Here is a 16,500-nt window from a genome sequence, read left to right on the forward strand (position 1 = left end):
ATTATTTAATTTTTTTAATTGTCATGATATAGTTTCATTTATGTGAGACATGAATTGGAATAACAGATTATTATTCATAAATAAAAGGCAACATTTTAGACCAAAACCTTAAATTAATATTTTTATTAGTCTTCTCCTTTTATAAATTCTCATTCAGTTATTGAATAAGGTTACTATATTAGCTGCTAAAATAAAATTGCTTCCAATAAAAAAAACACTTGTGGTATAAGCAAAAGGAAAAAAATACTACTATGTCCCTTCACCTCTCTCTTCACTATATTTATACCCGCTAGTAGCACATTCTCTTCACCAATTCTCACACTTCTTTTACTAGCTATAGGCCTCAATTATTTGGGTCAAAATCATTCTTCTCCAATATGGCAGATTCTTCAGGCTCAGCCACTTCTGGGAGAATGTTGTGCTCCATCCCAGAACGGTTTCAGTTGCATGTAGCCATGCTGCTACTGCAGTTTGGCTATGCTGGGTTTCATGTGGTTTCAAGAGCTGCCCTTAACATGGGTGTCAGCAAACTTGTTTTCCCAGTTTATAGAAACATCATTGCTTTGCTTCTACTCCTTCCCTTTGCATACTTCTTGGAAAAGTTAGTTCTATACCTCATCTATCAAATTAATCTTCCAACAGTGCATATATTATACATTAAATAATAAATTCGTATACCTTGGCATAGCTGAAAATAATGTTATAATTTATAACTTTTAGTCCCTAATCAATTGTGTATATATTTATCTTAGCAACAACTTCTTCCGTTTTTTGTTTCAGGAAGGATAGGCCAGCGATTACTTTAAACTTCCTCGGCCAGTTCTTTCTTCTGGCACTTGTTGGGTATGTCTTGGCTAGTTATTAAACCATGTAAAAATTTAAGTAGAAAGTTGAACGTCGTCATATATATGCTAGTATATATATATTTAATTAAACTGTGGCATTTTTGTTAGTATTCTAAAATGCAAAATAAAATTTAGGATTGTCCACTTTTGATAATAATGTTGCATTAAACAGGATTACAGCAAACCAAGGTTTCTACTTGCTTGGGTTGGAGAACACATCCCCTACCTTCGCATCAGCTATACAAAATTCTGTCCCAGCCATTACATTTCTCATGGCAGTTATACTCAGGCAAGATCTTAACTAATTAATAAGATAATTTACATTATTTGCACCTATGGATACAAATATATCAACTATAATTAGGGTAACAAGGATTTGACCTAGTAGGTTCTAAGGTGTCTAGACGAAAACAATCTTAAACTCATAATTTCAAGATTTGAATCGTGAGCTTCAGGTCACAAGTAACCTTACTGTTGCACAGTTGTGATTGAGGTCGTGATGCAGTTGTATAAACTACCAAAGGCATAAGTATTGAGTAGGTTTCAATTGCAATTATGGAACTTGTTATAAAACCTTGAATATAATTAAAAAAAATTGCCTCAGCCTTCTTTAATTGTTGTTATTACACCAATAACCAACCATATATGATTGTTTTTACTAATAAAGTGTATTATTTGGTCAATTATTGGTTATACAATTTCAGGATAGAGCAAGTGAGACTGAACAGAAAAGATGGGGTAGCTAAGGTAACAGGAACCATATTATGTGTTGCAGGAGCAACAGTGATCACACTCTACAAGGGTCCAACAATATACAGTCCAACTCCACCACTACATAGCAGCATCATTACAACAACAACTACTACACCACAAATATTTGATTTTGGGTCACTCTCACTTGGAGATGCAAAGGGCAAAAACTGGACCCTTGGTTGTCTCTACCTAATAGGGCATTGCTTGTCTTGGTCTGCTTGGCTTGTGTTGCAAGCACCTGTCCTTAAGAAATACCCAGCTCGCCTATCTGTCACTTCCTACACTTGTTTCTTTGGACTCTTGCAATTTCTTCTTATTGCTTTGGTCCTTGAAAGAGATGCACAGGCTTGGGTTTTCCATTCTGGTGGAGAAGCTTTCACAATTCTATATGCGGTTAGTGACTACTATATATCTACTCATCATCAAGAATATATCTTTAGCTAGTATCTGGTTCGGTTTATTTTCCTTTTTTACTTTTAAAAGAAGAAAAAAAGCTAGAAAGCCATTTTTGTGTGTTTATATTAAGAGTGTCTATAAGCAAGCATATACCTTGAAAGTTAGTTGTAGATTCTGACTCAATATACTGTCTCAGATTAATGATAATGGAAGTAAAAACAAAACTAATAAATGATATTTAATTTTTTAATTGATATAACATTTACCAACAAAATGTTGGTCTATTGGTGTAAGGTCCGTTAAATCTCCAAAGTGACCAAAATGTTAAGATTCGATTCGTGGAAGTGACATTTGTTAGAAGGAACAATAGTTACATATTTCAAAAGATTACTATAGGGGTGAGAGATACTCTTGATAATACCAAAATTTGACATGATATCTTTTCATTAGTCTAGACCTGAATATGATCTACGAGATTAAATCTATTTGAGTCTCTAAGCCAGAGTGGGACACTAACTTTCAAGGTATAAATATTATCTAAGGAGATTTTGTCTCTAACAACAAATCTTTTATACACATAAAGGAGGTTGAATATGAAAACATAGAGGGAACTAAAGGTCTGGTGATATTCTTTTCAAAGTTTATTTTACAGAACTTTTTAGAATTAAAAAGTAAATATCCTTAATGCATTAGACTATAAGTAGCATAATTCATTTACTAAATAAAGATTATTAGTATAAAGATTGGGTAAAACAATTTAGAATTATTTAATACATATACATTTAGTAACCATGGACCAAGGTCTCCCACTGGTAAGGCATGGATAAACAAGATATCCCAGTTTAATTTCATATGGAAGTGGACAAAGCAAAGCTGGTCACTTTCTAATAAAAGTTTCATGTAAAAAATCATAGTTATATGCATTGCATGGGTTTGAGTTATGACATGCATGATACTAAAGTTTATTCTGATTAAATTTGTAATGTATATGCAGGGAGTGGTTGCATCAGGAATTGCCTTTGCTGTACAGATATGGTGCATTGACAGAGGTGGTCCTGTATTTGTTGCTGTATATCAACCTGTTCAGACTTTTGTTGTAGCCATTATGGCTTCCCTTGCTTTAGGGGAAGAGTTCTACTTGGGCGGGTTAGTCCCTTAATTACCCGCTAATTATCTTTCTCATGTCATTACACTCTACATGTCTTAGGGATGGGGTTTCTCTCTATTTAATTCATTATTTGAGTTAAATATTTGTCTTTTTACTCTTTTTTATCTTAAAAAAAACTCTATAATAACATTCCTTCTAATTTGGTTCTTGCCATTGTGGGTGATGTAAATAAAATCTGATTTTATAGGATCATTGGGGCAGTATTGATCGTAGCAGGACTATACCTAGTCTTGTGGGGTAAAAATGAAGAGAAGAAATTTATAAAGGAACAACTTGCTATTTCATTGAATGTGGAGCATAGCATTATCAGGCCCACAAGCCATGCCAAAGCATCACTTACTCAACCACTCCTTCCATCATCAACAGAGAATGTTTGATCATCAAGAGAACAATCTAATTTCAAACCACAGCATTCTCTGGGGAGAAGAAAAACAAAGATAAAAAATGATACAAGTAATGTATTACTAGTACCTTTTTCAGGGTTGTTTTTTGTGTGTACGGAAGGGTTTTCATGAATCTTCCTTTTAATTTAATTTTCTTTTGTTTTGAAATGCTTTGTTACTAGCTCATATTTAGATGGAGAGATTTTATGGGCATGATTATAATGATGGATGTCACTCACTACTTATGGTGGGGCCTATAGGGGCATGAAATCCCATATGTTTTTATGGTTTGATTTAAGAAAAGAAATATTTCTTACACAGTACACATAATTATATTGGATAAAGATCTAATGTTCCTAAATGTATTTTAAACTATATTTCGAATTAATGATATTGAGTAAAAGCAGAAAAAATAAAAAACTTTAATTTTTAATTGATATATCATATTTTTATTGGTTCGGGACATGATTTACGATAATAAATCTTTATCACATAGAATGAAAGGGAGAGTCACGAACACTTCAAAAGTAGGCTAAGCATGAAGATGTTAATATATAAGTTTCACCTTCAAACGGAATAATCATTTCCGTCATATTCAATTAATCTATCTAATTTCATATCACGGTCAAATTCTATGAGTATATGATCACATAACGAAATGCATGCTAGTAAAATCTCAAGCACAAATAACTAAACACGATAAATTAAATTACTGGGATATTATAAATGACAAAAAAATATATGTTTCATATGATGAAAGTTCCTCCATGCCAAAAATTGTAATATTCAGTCTCTAACCATTAAATTGCATCAAATAATATAAAAATGTTGGATTCTATTTTTAAGACTTTTTTTAATTAAGTTATATTTTTAATTAGACAAGACATGAAATGATGAGGACATATAATTTCTGTTTTATATAGATTTGCATCTAATTATATGTTAGGAGTCTCACATTGAATAAAATATCATATTTAATGTGTTACTTAAGTCATAAAGTTCTCCTATCTGATAGACTAATCTTTTAGGTTGAACTATCATCATGTGCTTAAGTCATACCATTATATTATATGCGAGGCCATATTGATTAAGAATGTCCCAATCAGCTTGCATTGTCTCGATTATGTCGTTGGCACATAAGAAGACATTGATATAATCTAATAATAAGGGGGTAAAGTCAAGGAAATAAGGACCTACATGTAGAGTTGGTTTATAAGATGCTGCCATGAGGGTACAAGCCAACATGTCACTGTTAATTCATGTGAAAGCTTCAAATTATATGTATATGCAACTAACGCATTCCAAGATCACATATCTCTAAAGGATATCTTATGAATCATTAGGATCCATTATGATATGTGGAGATAAACCCATTTTTTAAGTCTACTTTATTGAGATGATTGATCCATGCTTTTCTTTTTCTTATCATCAAGGGAAGGGGGAATCTTTCTTTTGGGTATCTTTCTTTTATTTGTTTTGCTCTTTTGCCACACATTTCTTTATCCTTTGCTTTACTAGTTGTATGAAGCTAGCAATGATCATGTGCTGTTGGGGAAGAGACTTCAAATATCTATATACTTCACCCCTCACATCCGTAATTTGAATTATAGAGTAGTTTTTTAAGAGTTTGACCTAACTACCATCATGACTTTATTATAGAAGTTTAGGAATAATAAAAATTTGTTCAACTTTGTATCAGTCATTTCAAACAATTTATTATATTGATAAAAATGATTATGAATAATAAGATAATAAAAACTCAAATAATAAATAATAAAATAAATATAAATTATAGATAAATTCAAATCAAATGAAACTTATAATGTTTCGAATAGAATAATGTGTTATCAATCTAAATATCATTTAACACACTTTAGGATCAATCTTATAATTATGCCAACAAGATAGCATGTTAAAAATCTTATGGGAGGTACTATAAAGATGAAAAGAAAAGTCAACCAATATCTTCATACCAAATCATCAACAAAGAATTGTATGGAAAAGTATTATCCAACATAATCAAAAGCACGAGTTAAAGTGTCGAATCATACAATTTAACATTTTTCACAATGAGCAACATGTCAATACGGGTAGAAAAGCGTACTGAGGAGAGCATGACAGCATGATACTTTGGTGCGTCAGATCATAAAATTTAAACCTAATTCTAATCCTTTCTACCCTGACCCAAGAGGTCTAGTGAGGCATTCACATCAAAGTTAGGTTTGGCCAAATTTTAACCCTCATTCCTCACATGAATCTAAGGAGCCTTGTTGCGGTATCACAATATAGGCATACTAGTTGTTGCTCTATCCGCAAACTCACTGTGCTTTACTATTAAGAGTGGATGATCGGAAGCTGAGGATGGATGGTCGGTAGAATGTAGGAGATCAGGTACCTTGGTTGGATTGTCGTCTGGATCCGTCGGGGAAGGTACCCGAAAAGGTTCTCCGACGCTCAAGTCAGTAGAGTATTCTAGAGAGATAAATGAGTAAATAAGAGATAAGAGAGAAGTTAGAGTAGTAAGTGTGGCAATAAATAAGGGAATGAGAATTAATTATACTCCTTGTGTGGTCTCTTCTATTTATAGAGCTTAAGAGGTGATGAGATGACATATGGTCATTGACTAGCTTTTAATGGGTACCAGGTGTTAGATATTTTATGGAACGGCAAGCGCACCGTATCGTCCAAGTAGTAAAATTTGGTAAAGTACCGGGATATCGTCCTCGGGGAGCATAGTGGATTTACACTAATTCCTACAAGAATTAGTTGAGCAACTATTTACACGAATTTGTTTGATAATTTGATAATAGTTTTGTAATAATGTTAAATTAAAATAAAGTGTTAACTATGAATTTAAAAGAGTTGGGATCGAAATTCATCATCTTTCCCTTTTGACATCCATAGATTCAATTCCAAGCAACTTGCGAAGTTACTAATTCTGATGCACATTTTCGGCAATTCATTTACATCAATTCCTTGAGTGTAAAATCCTTAGATGATCACTCAATTATCAATTCCTTGGCTAATTGACTGATTAACTAGCATTAAAAATAATGTAAAAGCAATTCATACATCATTATCTCATTCACGAAATAATGATGTATGAAGGAAGATAATCCAAATCAGGTGTCAAATTTAAATTTCCAATTAAACTTGAACCCAAGAACAAGAATTCAGTAGCTAATTAAACTCATGCATTAAGAATGAGATAAACTTCCCAAAATCAAATAACAATTACATTAGAATTGAATCCAGGAGTACAAGGTGAGAAGATTACATTTCAAATCCCAACAACGAAGAACTAGCCATTCATCCTTGCCATTACAACACTCTGATCGTGAGAAATACAAGAAATTCTGGAGCTAAAGTCGTTCCCACGACTTCTCTCTTCCTCCCTAGTGTTTCTCTCTCTCTAAAATCGTGTGAAAAAGCTTGGAAAATGGTTGGATAACCCAACCCCCTTTTGCTTTTCGTAACCACTTATATTTGTTCCAGATTTCTGGTCTCTCGCTCGGGCTAGAGATTATCACTCGAGTGAGAGAGCAAATTTCAGAATTTAGAAAATCTTCTAGCTTGAGCAATAGATCTCTCGCTCGAGCGAGAGAATCAAAGTTTTGAACCTGTCTTTCTCGCTTGAGCGAGAAAGACACAAAAACTTTGACATCCAAAAGTGAGAATTGTTGTTTGAGCGAGGGACAAGTAGTGATTTAAGCTTTTTTCCTTAAATTAGCAATTGTCGCTTGGGCTAGGGATCCAGAGCTCCTTTTACGCAAATTCCTTCAATTTCCATCTTTTCTACTCCTCATTCTTCTGCAATTGACACAAAAACATGTAAGGTTCTTAAACAAGATTAATCACACTAGATTCTTCAGAGTTGTGCATGAATTTCATCACAACTACATCATAAGTGCCCAAAATTTATATGAATTTCCTTCACAACATGGCACTTAACACGAGGGACGTACTCTGGTCGTCCTTGCTTGACTTGCGGATCTGCCCCTATCGATTTGTCGAGGGCAAGTAGAATGTTCAGGCGGCGTGATATGTGGCTTGTTGCCTAACATTGATGGCGAGTCAGCGGCACATTAAATGATATGTCAATGATGCATTAAATAACATGTCTGATGTGCATTAAATAGTGTGTCAGAGGTCTTAATGTCGCATCAGGAGCATTAATTGCATTTGCTACAGGTGAACCCATCTGATGCGAACGAAGGGTACATGCAGAGTACTGCACGGGGTACTCGGGCAGAAGGGGGCAGCTTGGAGATATCAGGCTAATAGATTCTTTAGGGTTGACAGCACGGGTATGACCGGGCTGGAACAATTGCCTCTAGTCTACTTAGCCGTCCAGAGACGACCAGGCTAATAGATTCTTTGGGGTTGGCAGCGCGGGTATAACTGAGCTGGAATAGTTGCCTCCAGTCTACTAGACCGATCAGATACGACCGGGATAATAGATTCTTTAGGGTTGGTAGCACGAGTATAATCGGGCTGGAACTGTTGCCTCTAGTCTACTAGGTCGGTCAGGGACGATCAGGCTAGTAGACTCTATGGGGTTGGCAGCACAGGTATAATCGGGCTGATAGACTTGGATCATAATGTTTTGATTTAGCGCAATGGATATGGGTAGGGCTTCTAGGTAGGTATAAGGGTAGGTCATGATGGCTTGGAGGTTTTTATTAGACACGTGGGGGATGTTTGGCATTTCGTCTGAAACTAGAACGATAGATCGACGCGTCTGTTCGTTTGAATTCTGTTGCCTGGGTTTCTGTGTCACCGTTGGATTGTCCTCAAGTGATTTTGAACGGGTGGACGCACATTTTGGGCTGGGCCCTCAAGGAGGTCTGGGCTTGGGTCTCTCTCTATAAATAGGGGTTCCCTTCTTCATTCTTCTTCACTTTGCCTTCTGAGATATTGTCTCATGCCAAGCATACGCATTGTTTGAATTTGACCTTCGATTTTCTTCCAGAATCTTCTACTTCCACAAACTCTATAACTTTTTTCTCTCTTTTGCTTTTTTTAATAACATTCTAAGCAGTTATGACATCGTTAGGCAGGGATTCAAGCCCTGATGAGGTGGAGGTCTTATCTAGGTCTGCACCTATTTTTACTAACATAACTCGCCGTAGTTGCCAATGAGCCCAATGCGTCATCGCCCCGGTTATTAGTCGTTCCTTTTGTTTGTTTCTTTCAGCAGCGACCATGGGGGATCAGGCAAACCGAAGTAGGCTTCTAAAGCGGGCAGCTGCTAAGAGGAAGAACGCGGAAAGCAGCAAGTGTCTCAGGCTGAGTCTACCTACCTGGGTTGAGGGTCCTCCTTATACTCCTCGGAGGGAAACTGCCCAAGCAAGCGGTTCAGAGAGGACCACTATAGACCGGCCAGCTCCCATCACGGTCGTGTCTCCTGAAACTGCCTTTGGTCAATCGGTTGACCTTACTGGGGAGCCTGTTAGCACTCCTGAAGCGGCCTCAGAGGAGGACACACTATCGGGGAAGCAGAAGTTGTGCAAGTCTTATGGCAAGGGTAAGTTCGGCCCCCTCCGCCTGAATACTATTTACAACATTCTCAGGATTGTTGAAGAGGGTTTGGTCAACCCGGGGGTGAAGGACGTGATGGATGGGGTACCTCTAGTGAATCTGCTGAGGAGGACCCGGAAGGTGAGGGTTATGGTGGCTTCAGTCGCCAAATACCTTGTAGGTGAGGGGGTGCTCGCCACCCGGGTCGAGGAAATTGCTTTGGACAACCTTCAAAAGCTTCATTCAGGTGAGCTTCATGAGTTGAAGGAGAAGCATGCTGAAGTTTTGAAGAACTTGGAGGCTCGGAACCTCTCGGCTGTTGAGCAACTCTGTACGGTGTCCCTCCAACTGAATGATGCTCGGGAAGCGGAAATGCTAGCCAAGATAGATGTGGGGGCCACTAAACGAAACGCGCAAGCTCTAGCTGATCGACTTTATAGGAGTGAAGACGAGAGGCTTCAACTTTGGGACAAGTTGAAGATGTCAGAGGATGAGAATGCCTAGGTGCATATGGAGTTGGATGACCTCAAAACTGCCTACTCGAAGCTGGAGGATGATGTTGATGGGGCGGCTAATGCTGGTTGGGATAGTGCCATTTCCTAGGTCAGATTGGTTTATCCTGATGCTGACTGGTCTTGGACCAGGATAAATGCTCGGGTTACCCCCAAAGGTGAGCTCGTTGTTGATGAAGATGAAGGTCCCGTTACCCTCCTAGTTTCGACCAGAGGTGGTAAGGGGAATTAGGTTTAGTTGTTTTTATTTTGCTTCTGAACTTGTAATTTCTTATTTTCAATGTAGACCTTTGTCATTTTATCCACTATGTTATTTCGTTTCTGCACTTGTAATATCTTGTTGACCAGAGTAATTGAATCGACTAATCAACCATTCAGATAATTAATCGGCCGGATAATTAAATCAACTAACCAACCATTTGGATAACTAATCGACCGGATAATCAGTAAGATCTAGCTTGCACTCTAACCGGTGTTGAAGTGAGGGTTGATCAGATATCATTATTAAGATATGGGACTTGAATGAGAATGAGAATGTTATGTTAACCGATGAACTGATATTAAACTTGAATGAGAATATGGAATACCCATTAAGTAATGATTACTCGGTTAAAATGTTGTTGAACGTGAATGAGAATGACATATACATTAAGTAACATTTGTTCGGTTTAACATTTTGCTGAACTTGAATGAAAATGAAATACCCATTAAGTAACAATTGCTTGGTTAATACTCATTAAGTAACAGTTGCTCGGTTTAACATTTTGCTGAACTTGAATGAGAATGAAATACCTATTAAGTAACAATTGCTTGGTTTAACATTTTACTGAACTTGAATGAGAATGAAATACTCATTAAGTAATAGTTGCTCGATTTAACATTTTGCTAAACTTGAATGAGAATGAAATACCCATTAAGTAACAATTGTTCGGTTTAAAATTTTGCTGAATTTGAAGATGTTGAACAACCCTGAAGTATTGAAACTGTCGTCAGAGGGGGACTAGCTCATGCCTCGTAGAGTGAATCGCCGCCAGAGGGGGACTGGCCCACGTCTCTGGGGTTATATTGTTGGCAACTAAGAAGACTTGGTCCTGGCTTGGGTTTGTAAAGTGAATTGCCGCCAAAGGGGGACTGACCCACACCTCTAGGGTTATATTGTTGGCGACCAAAAGGACTTGGTCCTGGCTTGGGTATGTAGAGTGAATTGCCGCCAAAGGGGGACTGACCCACACCTCTAGGGTTATATTGTTGGCGACCAAGAGGACTTGGTCCTGGCTTGGGTATGTAGAGTGAATTGCCTGAGGATACCGAGCTAATAGATTCTTTAGGGTTGACAGCGTGGGTATGACCGGACTGGAACAATTGCCTCCAATCTACTAGGTCGGTCAGAGACAACTGGGCTAATAGATTCTAAGGGGTTGACAGCGTGGGTATTATATATATGTTGCTCTTTCATCTCAATACATTTCTGCTCCTTCAATTGTTTTTAGGTAGAAGCAACCTTATAATTCTAGGATTATCCGACATATGAATATGTGATGTTTTAATTGACAATATATGATATTAACTTATTATACTATCACTTGTGATTTACTATTTTTATTTTATTTTTCTATATATATATAGTTCGTATTTTAGGGGCAACTACGCTCCGTGTTACATTCTATCGCTTCTACAGTCCTATCCCCTCCTAAGCTCCAAGAGGGGACAATTTACTACTCCTATAATAAATATATACTACCCATTCATGAAAAGTAATGACTTTTTAATTTTTCTATTTTATATATTGATTAATCAACAAAATAATATTTTTTTGGTCAACCCATATCAAATAAGATGTCTTTAAGCCCTAATAATTTACTTTAAATAACTCTTTAAACAACATAGTATATATAAACTCACATTAGATAAATATCTAACAACTGATCACAATTTACTTTTATATTGATAAAGATTTCACTTAATTTATCTTGGTGAGTAAGGGATAAGTTGGGGCGAGTTAGACATGTCCTTCACCCGTCTCTAAACATTGACCGAATCAATTTTTGAACAAAAACTCGTCCCTAATTAAGATGGGATGCGTGAGAGACGGGTCCAAAATAAGACGGGTCAAGATATGGACAGGTCCGGACTGGAAAAGAACAAAATGATAAACATAGATTTTTTTTTCAAATCTTTAAGCATGCATAATCAAAATTATCACAATCTGTATATAAACTCAACTAAAACCTGCATCCCACATACATCAATATATAAACTATAAACCGTAAATTGCATCATTCAAACTAAAAACTATCACAATCACTTGACTGAAAATTATAAAAGACATTGATAATTTCAGAACAATTTAAACTATCAAGTGTCAACATAAACTGAAGTGTTCTTGTAAATAATAAAAAACACATGAGAAGTGAAATGATAACAACATGTCAATACTCAAAAGTTCACACAAAAATGAATACAATAACTAATCTTTAAGCGCCACAGTGTCTTTCACTCTCATCACAACAGTCCTTCACTATCAATGAGAATTAGACAATGAAAAAAATGTAAAGAAAAAGTATCATATGATAAGTGATGTGAATATGTTGTGTGAGCTTATAGGTATTTGAGTTATGTGGACTGAATATAATGAGTATTGATAGCTACTTATTCAATTATTATTGAAATATAACTATAAGGGATGAGTCGTGTGACTCGGGCATAGACCCGAACCCGTCCTTTTTTGACATCAGGTCTGTCCTTTTTATTTACTTGGACGGATCAAACTCGTCCCTAAGTTATCGAGTTGAGACGGATCTACGGTCGGGCCGAGTCTTGCTCACTCCTAATTTATACACCAACCTTCAATCAAAATTTGCTTCCAAATATGAGGTTAAATGTACACATAAAATCACTCTATGTATCCCTGTATATGATTCATAAAAATAGTTTAAAATTACTCATCAAATATTTAATAAGTTAATACATTTTTACTAATTGAATTCATGAAGGATAACAAATTCGATCTCACTAAAACATGATAATCTTATATTCACAAAAAAAATGATAATACCAAAACTTTTTCTGGTTCATATTGTCAGACTTTATATTAATCATATCTTATCATACATAGCTACCATAGACTAGAAAAATCAAAGCCAACAAAAATCACATTGAAGTTCGCTTTCCTAGCTCGTTGGATCGTTGCCTTTGCTGAGACCGTATCAAAATAATGGTCCAGGCTCAATATCTTAGGTCCATATTAAGATGTGACTCAATATCTTAGGTCCATATTAAGATGTGACTTAAAAATCCAACTCATACCCAATGGTTCGCAACGATTATGAGGCAGAACCGGTCTGATTTACAAACCGGACCGATCAGGCGTCCGGCTCACCAATTCACCTTTTGAACCATCCGGTCCGGTTCATTTTTAATAACTGGCTCGTTATCTCCACTGTATTAGGGTTTTAGAGTTAGCAGACCAGTTTCACTCACACCGGAATATCGCAATTTCTCATCGATTTCGTCTCAATAACTCGCGAAGTCGAAATATATCGTCAGCAACGCGCAGCGCGCAACGCGGTACGATATTTTATTCCTTGTTTATATTATTGCCATGCACTCTTCTTTTGAATAGTAACGTGCAGAGGTAGTTGAACTATAGGGTGAAGTTTCAACTAGGTTCTGCAATTTTATACAAAAAATTGATTTTTTGTATTATTTTTTGATTTTATTGTTTCTATAGTGAGATGGGGACAAAGGCAAAGAAAGCTATGAACAAGAATCTGAAAAAGGCTAATTCTAAAAAGCCATCTGATGGTGCTGATTTTTTGGTATATAAACTCGTGCCCTAAGATATCTTATTTATTTATTTTGTTCTTGTCAATGTTGTGTTTATTTGTGTAATTTTGTTTCTCAATTTGTTGAAGCCTTTGGAAAGTGGTTCTGCTCGCAAAATTCACGAAGAAAAACAACCAAGGGAGGGTACTGCTACGGTTTTGTATGTTGGTAGGATTCCACATGGGTTCTATGAGAAGGAGATGAATGGTACAATTATGGTTTTATGATTTTTCGTGCTCTAGAATGTTTACCTGGAATATGTACTTATAATATGCTTATGTCCTAGGTTATTTTGGACAATTTGGAACCATCAAGAGATTGAGAATTGCAAGAAATAAAAAGGTTAGGTTCTTGAGCTTGATTCCTTTGTATATGTGTTTGTTTAAACTTGATTTGTGGCATTTTTCAATGATATATTTACTCTATATATGGTAAATGGCAATTATAAACTAATTGAGATTTTCTGTAGATTGTCTCGTTCTTATGTCTATTTGTTGCTTGATTAAAATTTCTTGTGATAATCGATATTGGTTTTGGTTGATTGTTATTAACCATATTTGTTTCTTGATGTTTAACAGACAGGACAATCAAAGCATTATGGTTTCATAGAATTCGAGTCTCCTGAGGTAGTGTACTTGTTTCATCTAACCAATTGTTTCTGTTGTGACTTGTGGCCATTATCATTGTTATAAACTCACATTGCTGTGTGCTAACGCCTTGTTTTTTCAGGTAGCAAAAATTGTAGCTGATACTATGCACAATTACCTGCTTTTTGAACACCTTCTCCAGGTTCACTTGATACCTCCAGAGCATGTTCATCCAAAATTGTAAGTCTTCAATTCTTTTTCCACATGTATAGATTTTGTTTCAGTTTTCATCACATGTTTAAACGAGGGGGGAGAGGGCAATTATCTAGAACCTAGGAAAAAGAAAGGTATATCAGTACATAAAATTTCCAATCCACCTGGATATCAGATAAATAGGTTTAAGGTTAAAGATTATTGCCCTATTAGTTTGGCTAGAATGTGTACAAACTGGGTATCTCTATTCTAACCCTTAAAAATGATACCTACTGGAAAGATACCACAAGTAGAATTTCACATAGCAGCCAGCAATCTACAAAATCCCAGGTAGGAACTACTAACCAGAAAGTCTTTCATAGCATTTTAACTAAATGCCTCACATGCCCCCCCCCCTTTTTCTTCTATCAAAGGCCATTAAAATCATGCCTTCATGAAAGTAAGAAAAGAACTTTCTTATCCCCAATTAAGAGGATTATATGAATACATAAATTTTCCTTTGTAGATGGAGAGGTTTTAATTACCATTACAAGCCACTGGACACTGTCGAAATTGAACGAGAGCGACATGACAAGGTATCTATCTAGTTGGATGAAGAATAAAGTATAGCTTTCTGAGTTTCACTATAAAATAAAGTGCATTATATTCTTGTGTGTTGTGTTCAGGAAAGAACATTGGAAGAACACAATGAGTTGGTGGAAAAGATTCTGAAGCGTGACAAAAAACGACGGAAAATCATAGAGGCTGCTGGCATTGATTATGAATGCCCTGAGATTGTTAGATTTTTTTGCTTATCTGCCTTCGTAAATATTCTGTTTCTTAGTTTTGTTTTCAGAAATTGGAAGGCAATGTCATGAATTTTGCTCTCATGTTATATGTAATTGTCATTGCAGGTGGGTAACGTTCAGCCTGCTGCAAAGAAAATAAAGTTTGAAGACTAAGTAGGTAACATTTCTTGTTTTCTTTAAAAGGAGGCCACATACCTTTGTTGTTCATATATTAGTTGTGTGCCTAGGTAGTCATTCGCCATGGGATAGTAGAGGAGTGGTGCTTTCCATCTCCTCCATGTGATGGGATGGAGAATTGCTTGTGGATGGCTGTTGCGCCCTGTCGCGGCCTGTTAGCAGCAAAAATTGTAACCCTGTCGCGGGTGTAGCAGCTGCTTCAACCTTCTGCAACAGGAACAGTAATTTTTAAAGGGCAAAAGTAAGATTTGCCTTTATTTTTTAATGTGAAAGATACTTTTTTGCACTTGTGCATAAACGGCTGAAGCCCCAAGTCCGATTTGAAGTTTCTTCTCCTCTCACTGAACTGAAGTAATCTCTGCCTTTGATTACTGATGGCAATTTCCAGCCACATTCTCTGCTTTCGGCCATACCCGTTCTCCTTGCTTCTTCCTCTCACTCTGTTCTTAACTTCTCAACATACTTCACTGCCATACCGACTTCAAGAGCCCACTTCACATATCCATGGCCTCATCTCAACCTCCCACGACCACACCCGCTCCCAGCCGTTAGAAGCTTAATCTTACTTTTCAAAGACTTAGAGTCTGGGCTGTTATATTGAAGCCATAGAGGTTATTATTTTGATTATACGGTCAATTTCTTTGTTATATTGAAGTCTTAGGCTCTATATTGAAGGCTTGGTTTATTATGAATTTTGATTACAGCCTATAAATGTGTCTTTAATTTGGTTTATTTTATTATTAGAGTATTTTTATGTGTAATATATGATTCATGTGTATTATATTTCCCTTGGCTGTAGCAGTCATCCACACTCCGCCATCCTCAATTAACTACTTAGTTTGTGCATCCTATTATCTTGATCTAATTTCATTATGCTACTTATCTTGAAATTAGATGATTCTGCTGAATATACCGAGTTATTGGACAAGAGAAACTGCTGCTTTTGTATTACCAGTGAATTTGTGTATGCAAGGAAAAGAATCTACAATTATGAGACTTAACCTGGTATTCTCAAAAATATATATCCGAATCATTATGCTTTTTCATATATTCATTAGCTTCTGTTGCAGTTGATCGCTTTTACTGAGGCACATTCATTGTTTGCCCCCCCCCCCAAATGTTTTTGCTAGAATTTTAGAATTCCAATGCAAGTTTTGCTAGGTCACTGGAATTAGCACCCTGAAGATTAATAATTATAGATGGCTTCTAAATTACCTTTTTTACAACAAAAAAAAATCAGTGAGAAATGAGAATTTGAATGTTGGATTTGGTTCACCTTTTTAAGCTAATAGACTAACGGGTTGGTTTTAAGGTTCGAATTTGGAATTTCATG

General features: G+C 36.2%; 2 protein-coding genes across 2 annotated transcripts; both read left to right on the plus strand.

Annotated features, from left to right (window-relative positions):
• On the plus strand, window positions 290-3,843 carry LOC109343155 (protein WALLS ARE THIN 1-like). The gene is made up of 6 exons (XM_019581324.1): window positions 290-601; window positions 781-843; window positions 1,018-1,134; window positions 1,550-1,991; window positions 2,989-3,140; window positions 3,350-3,843. The coding sequence occupies exons 1-6, from the start codon at window positions 378-380 to the stop codon at window positions 3,537-3,539; spliced, it is 1,188 nt and encodes a 395-aa protein (XP_019436869.1). The 5' UTR covers window positions 290-377; the 3' UTR covers window positions 3,540-3,843.
• Window positions 12,993-16,243, plus strand: LOC109343156 (uncharacterized RNA-binding protein C1827.05c-like). The gene is made up of 10 exons (XM_019581325.1): window positions 12,993-13,144; window positions 13,308-13,395; window positions 13,492-13,609; window positions 13,689-13,744; window positions 13,981-14,028; window positions 14,132-14,229; window positions 14,708-14,777; window positions 14,868-14,978; window positions 15,096-15,147; window positions 16,062-16,243. The coding sequence occupies exons 2-9, from the start codon at window positions 13,312-13,314 to the stop codon at window positions 15,141-15,143; spliced, it is 633 nt and encodes a 210-aa protein (XP_019436870.1). The 5' UTR covers window positions 12,993-13,144; window positions 13,308-13,311; the 3' UTR covers window positions 15,144-15,147; window positions 16,062-16,243.

The sequence above is a fragment of the Lupinus angustifolius genome, chromosome LG03, assembly GCF_001865875.1.
Source record: "Lupinus angustifolius cultivar Tanjil chromosome LG03, LupAngTanjil_v1.0, whole genome shotgun sequence".
Taxonomy (NCBI): Eukaryota; Viridiplantae; Streptophyta; class Magnoliopsida; order Fabales; family Fabaceae; genus Lupinus; species Lupinus angustifolius.

Bases quoted from the DNA above. Each gene is read 5' to 3' on its own strand.
- LOC109343155 (XM_019581324.1), top strand. From the start codon at position 378: ATGGCAGATTCTTCAGGCTCAGCCACTTCTGGGAGAATGTTGTGCTCC. The intron at 602-780 runs GTTAGTTCTATA...TTTTTGTTTCAG, and splicing joins TTTGCATACTTCTTGGAAAA to GAAGGATAGGCCAGCGATTA. The intron at 3,141-3,349 runs GTTAGTCCCTTA...CTGATTTTATAG, and splicing joins GAAGAGTTCTACTTGGGCGG to GATCATTGGGGCAGTATTGA.
- LOC109343156 (XM_019581325.1), top strand. From the start codon at position 13,312: ATGGGGACAAAGGCAAAGAAAGCTATGAACAAGAATCTGAAAAAGGCT. The intron at 13,396-13,491 runs GTATATAAACTC...AATTTGTTGAAG, and splicing joins CTGATGGTGCTGATTTTTTG to CCTTTGGAAAGTGGTTCTGC. The intron at 14,230-14,707 runs GTAAGTCTTCAA...TTTCCTTTGTAG, and splicing joins GAGCATGTTCATCCAAAATT to ATGGAGAGGTTTTAATTACC.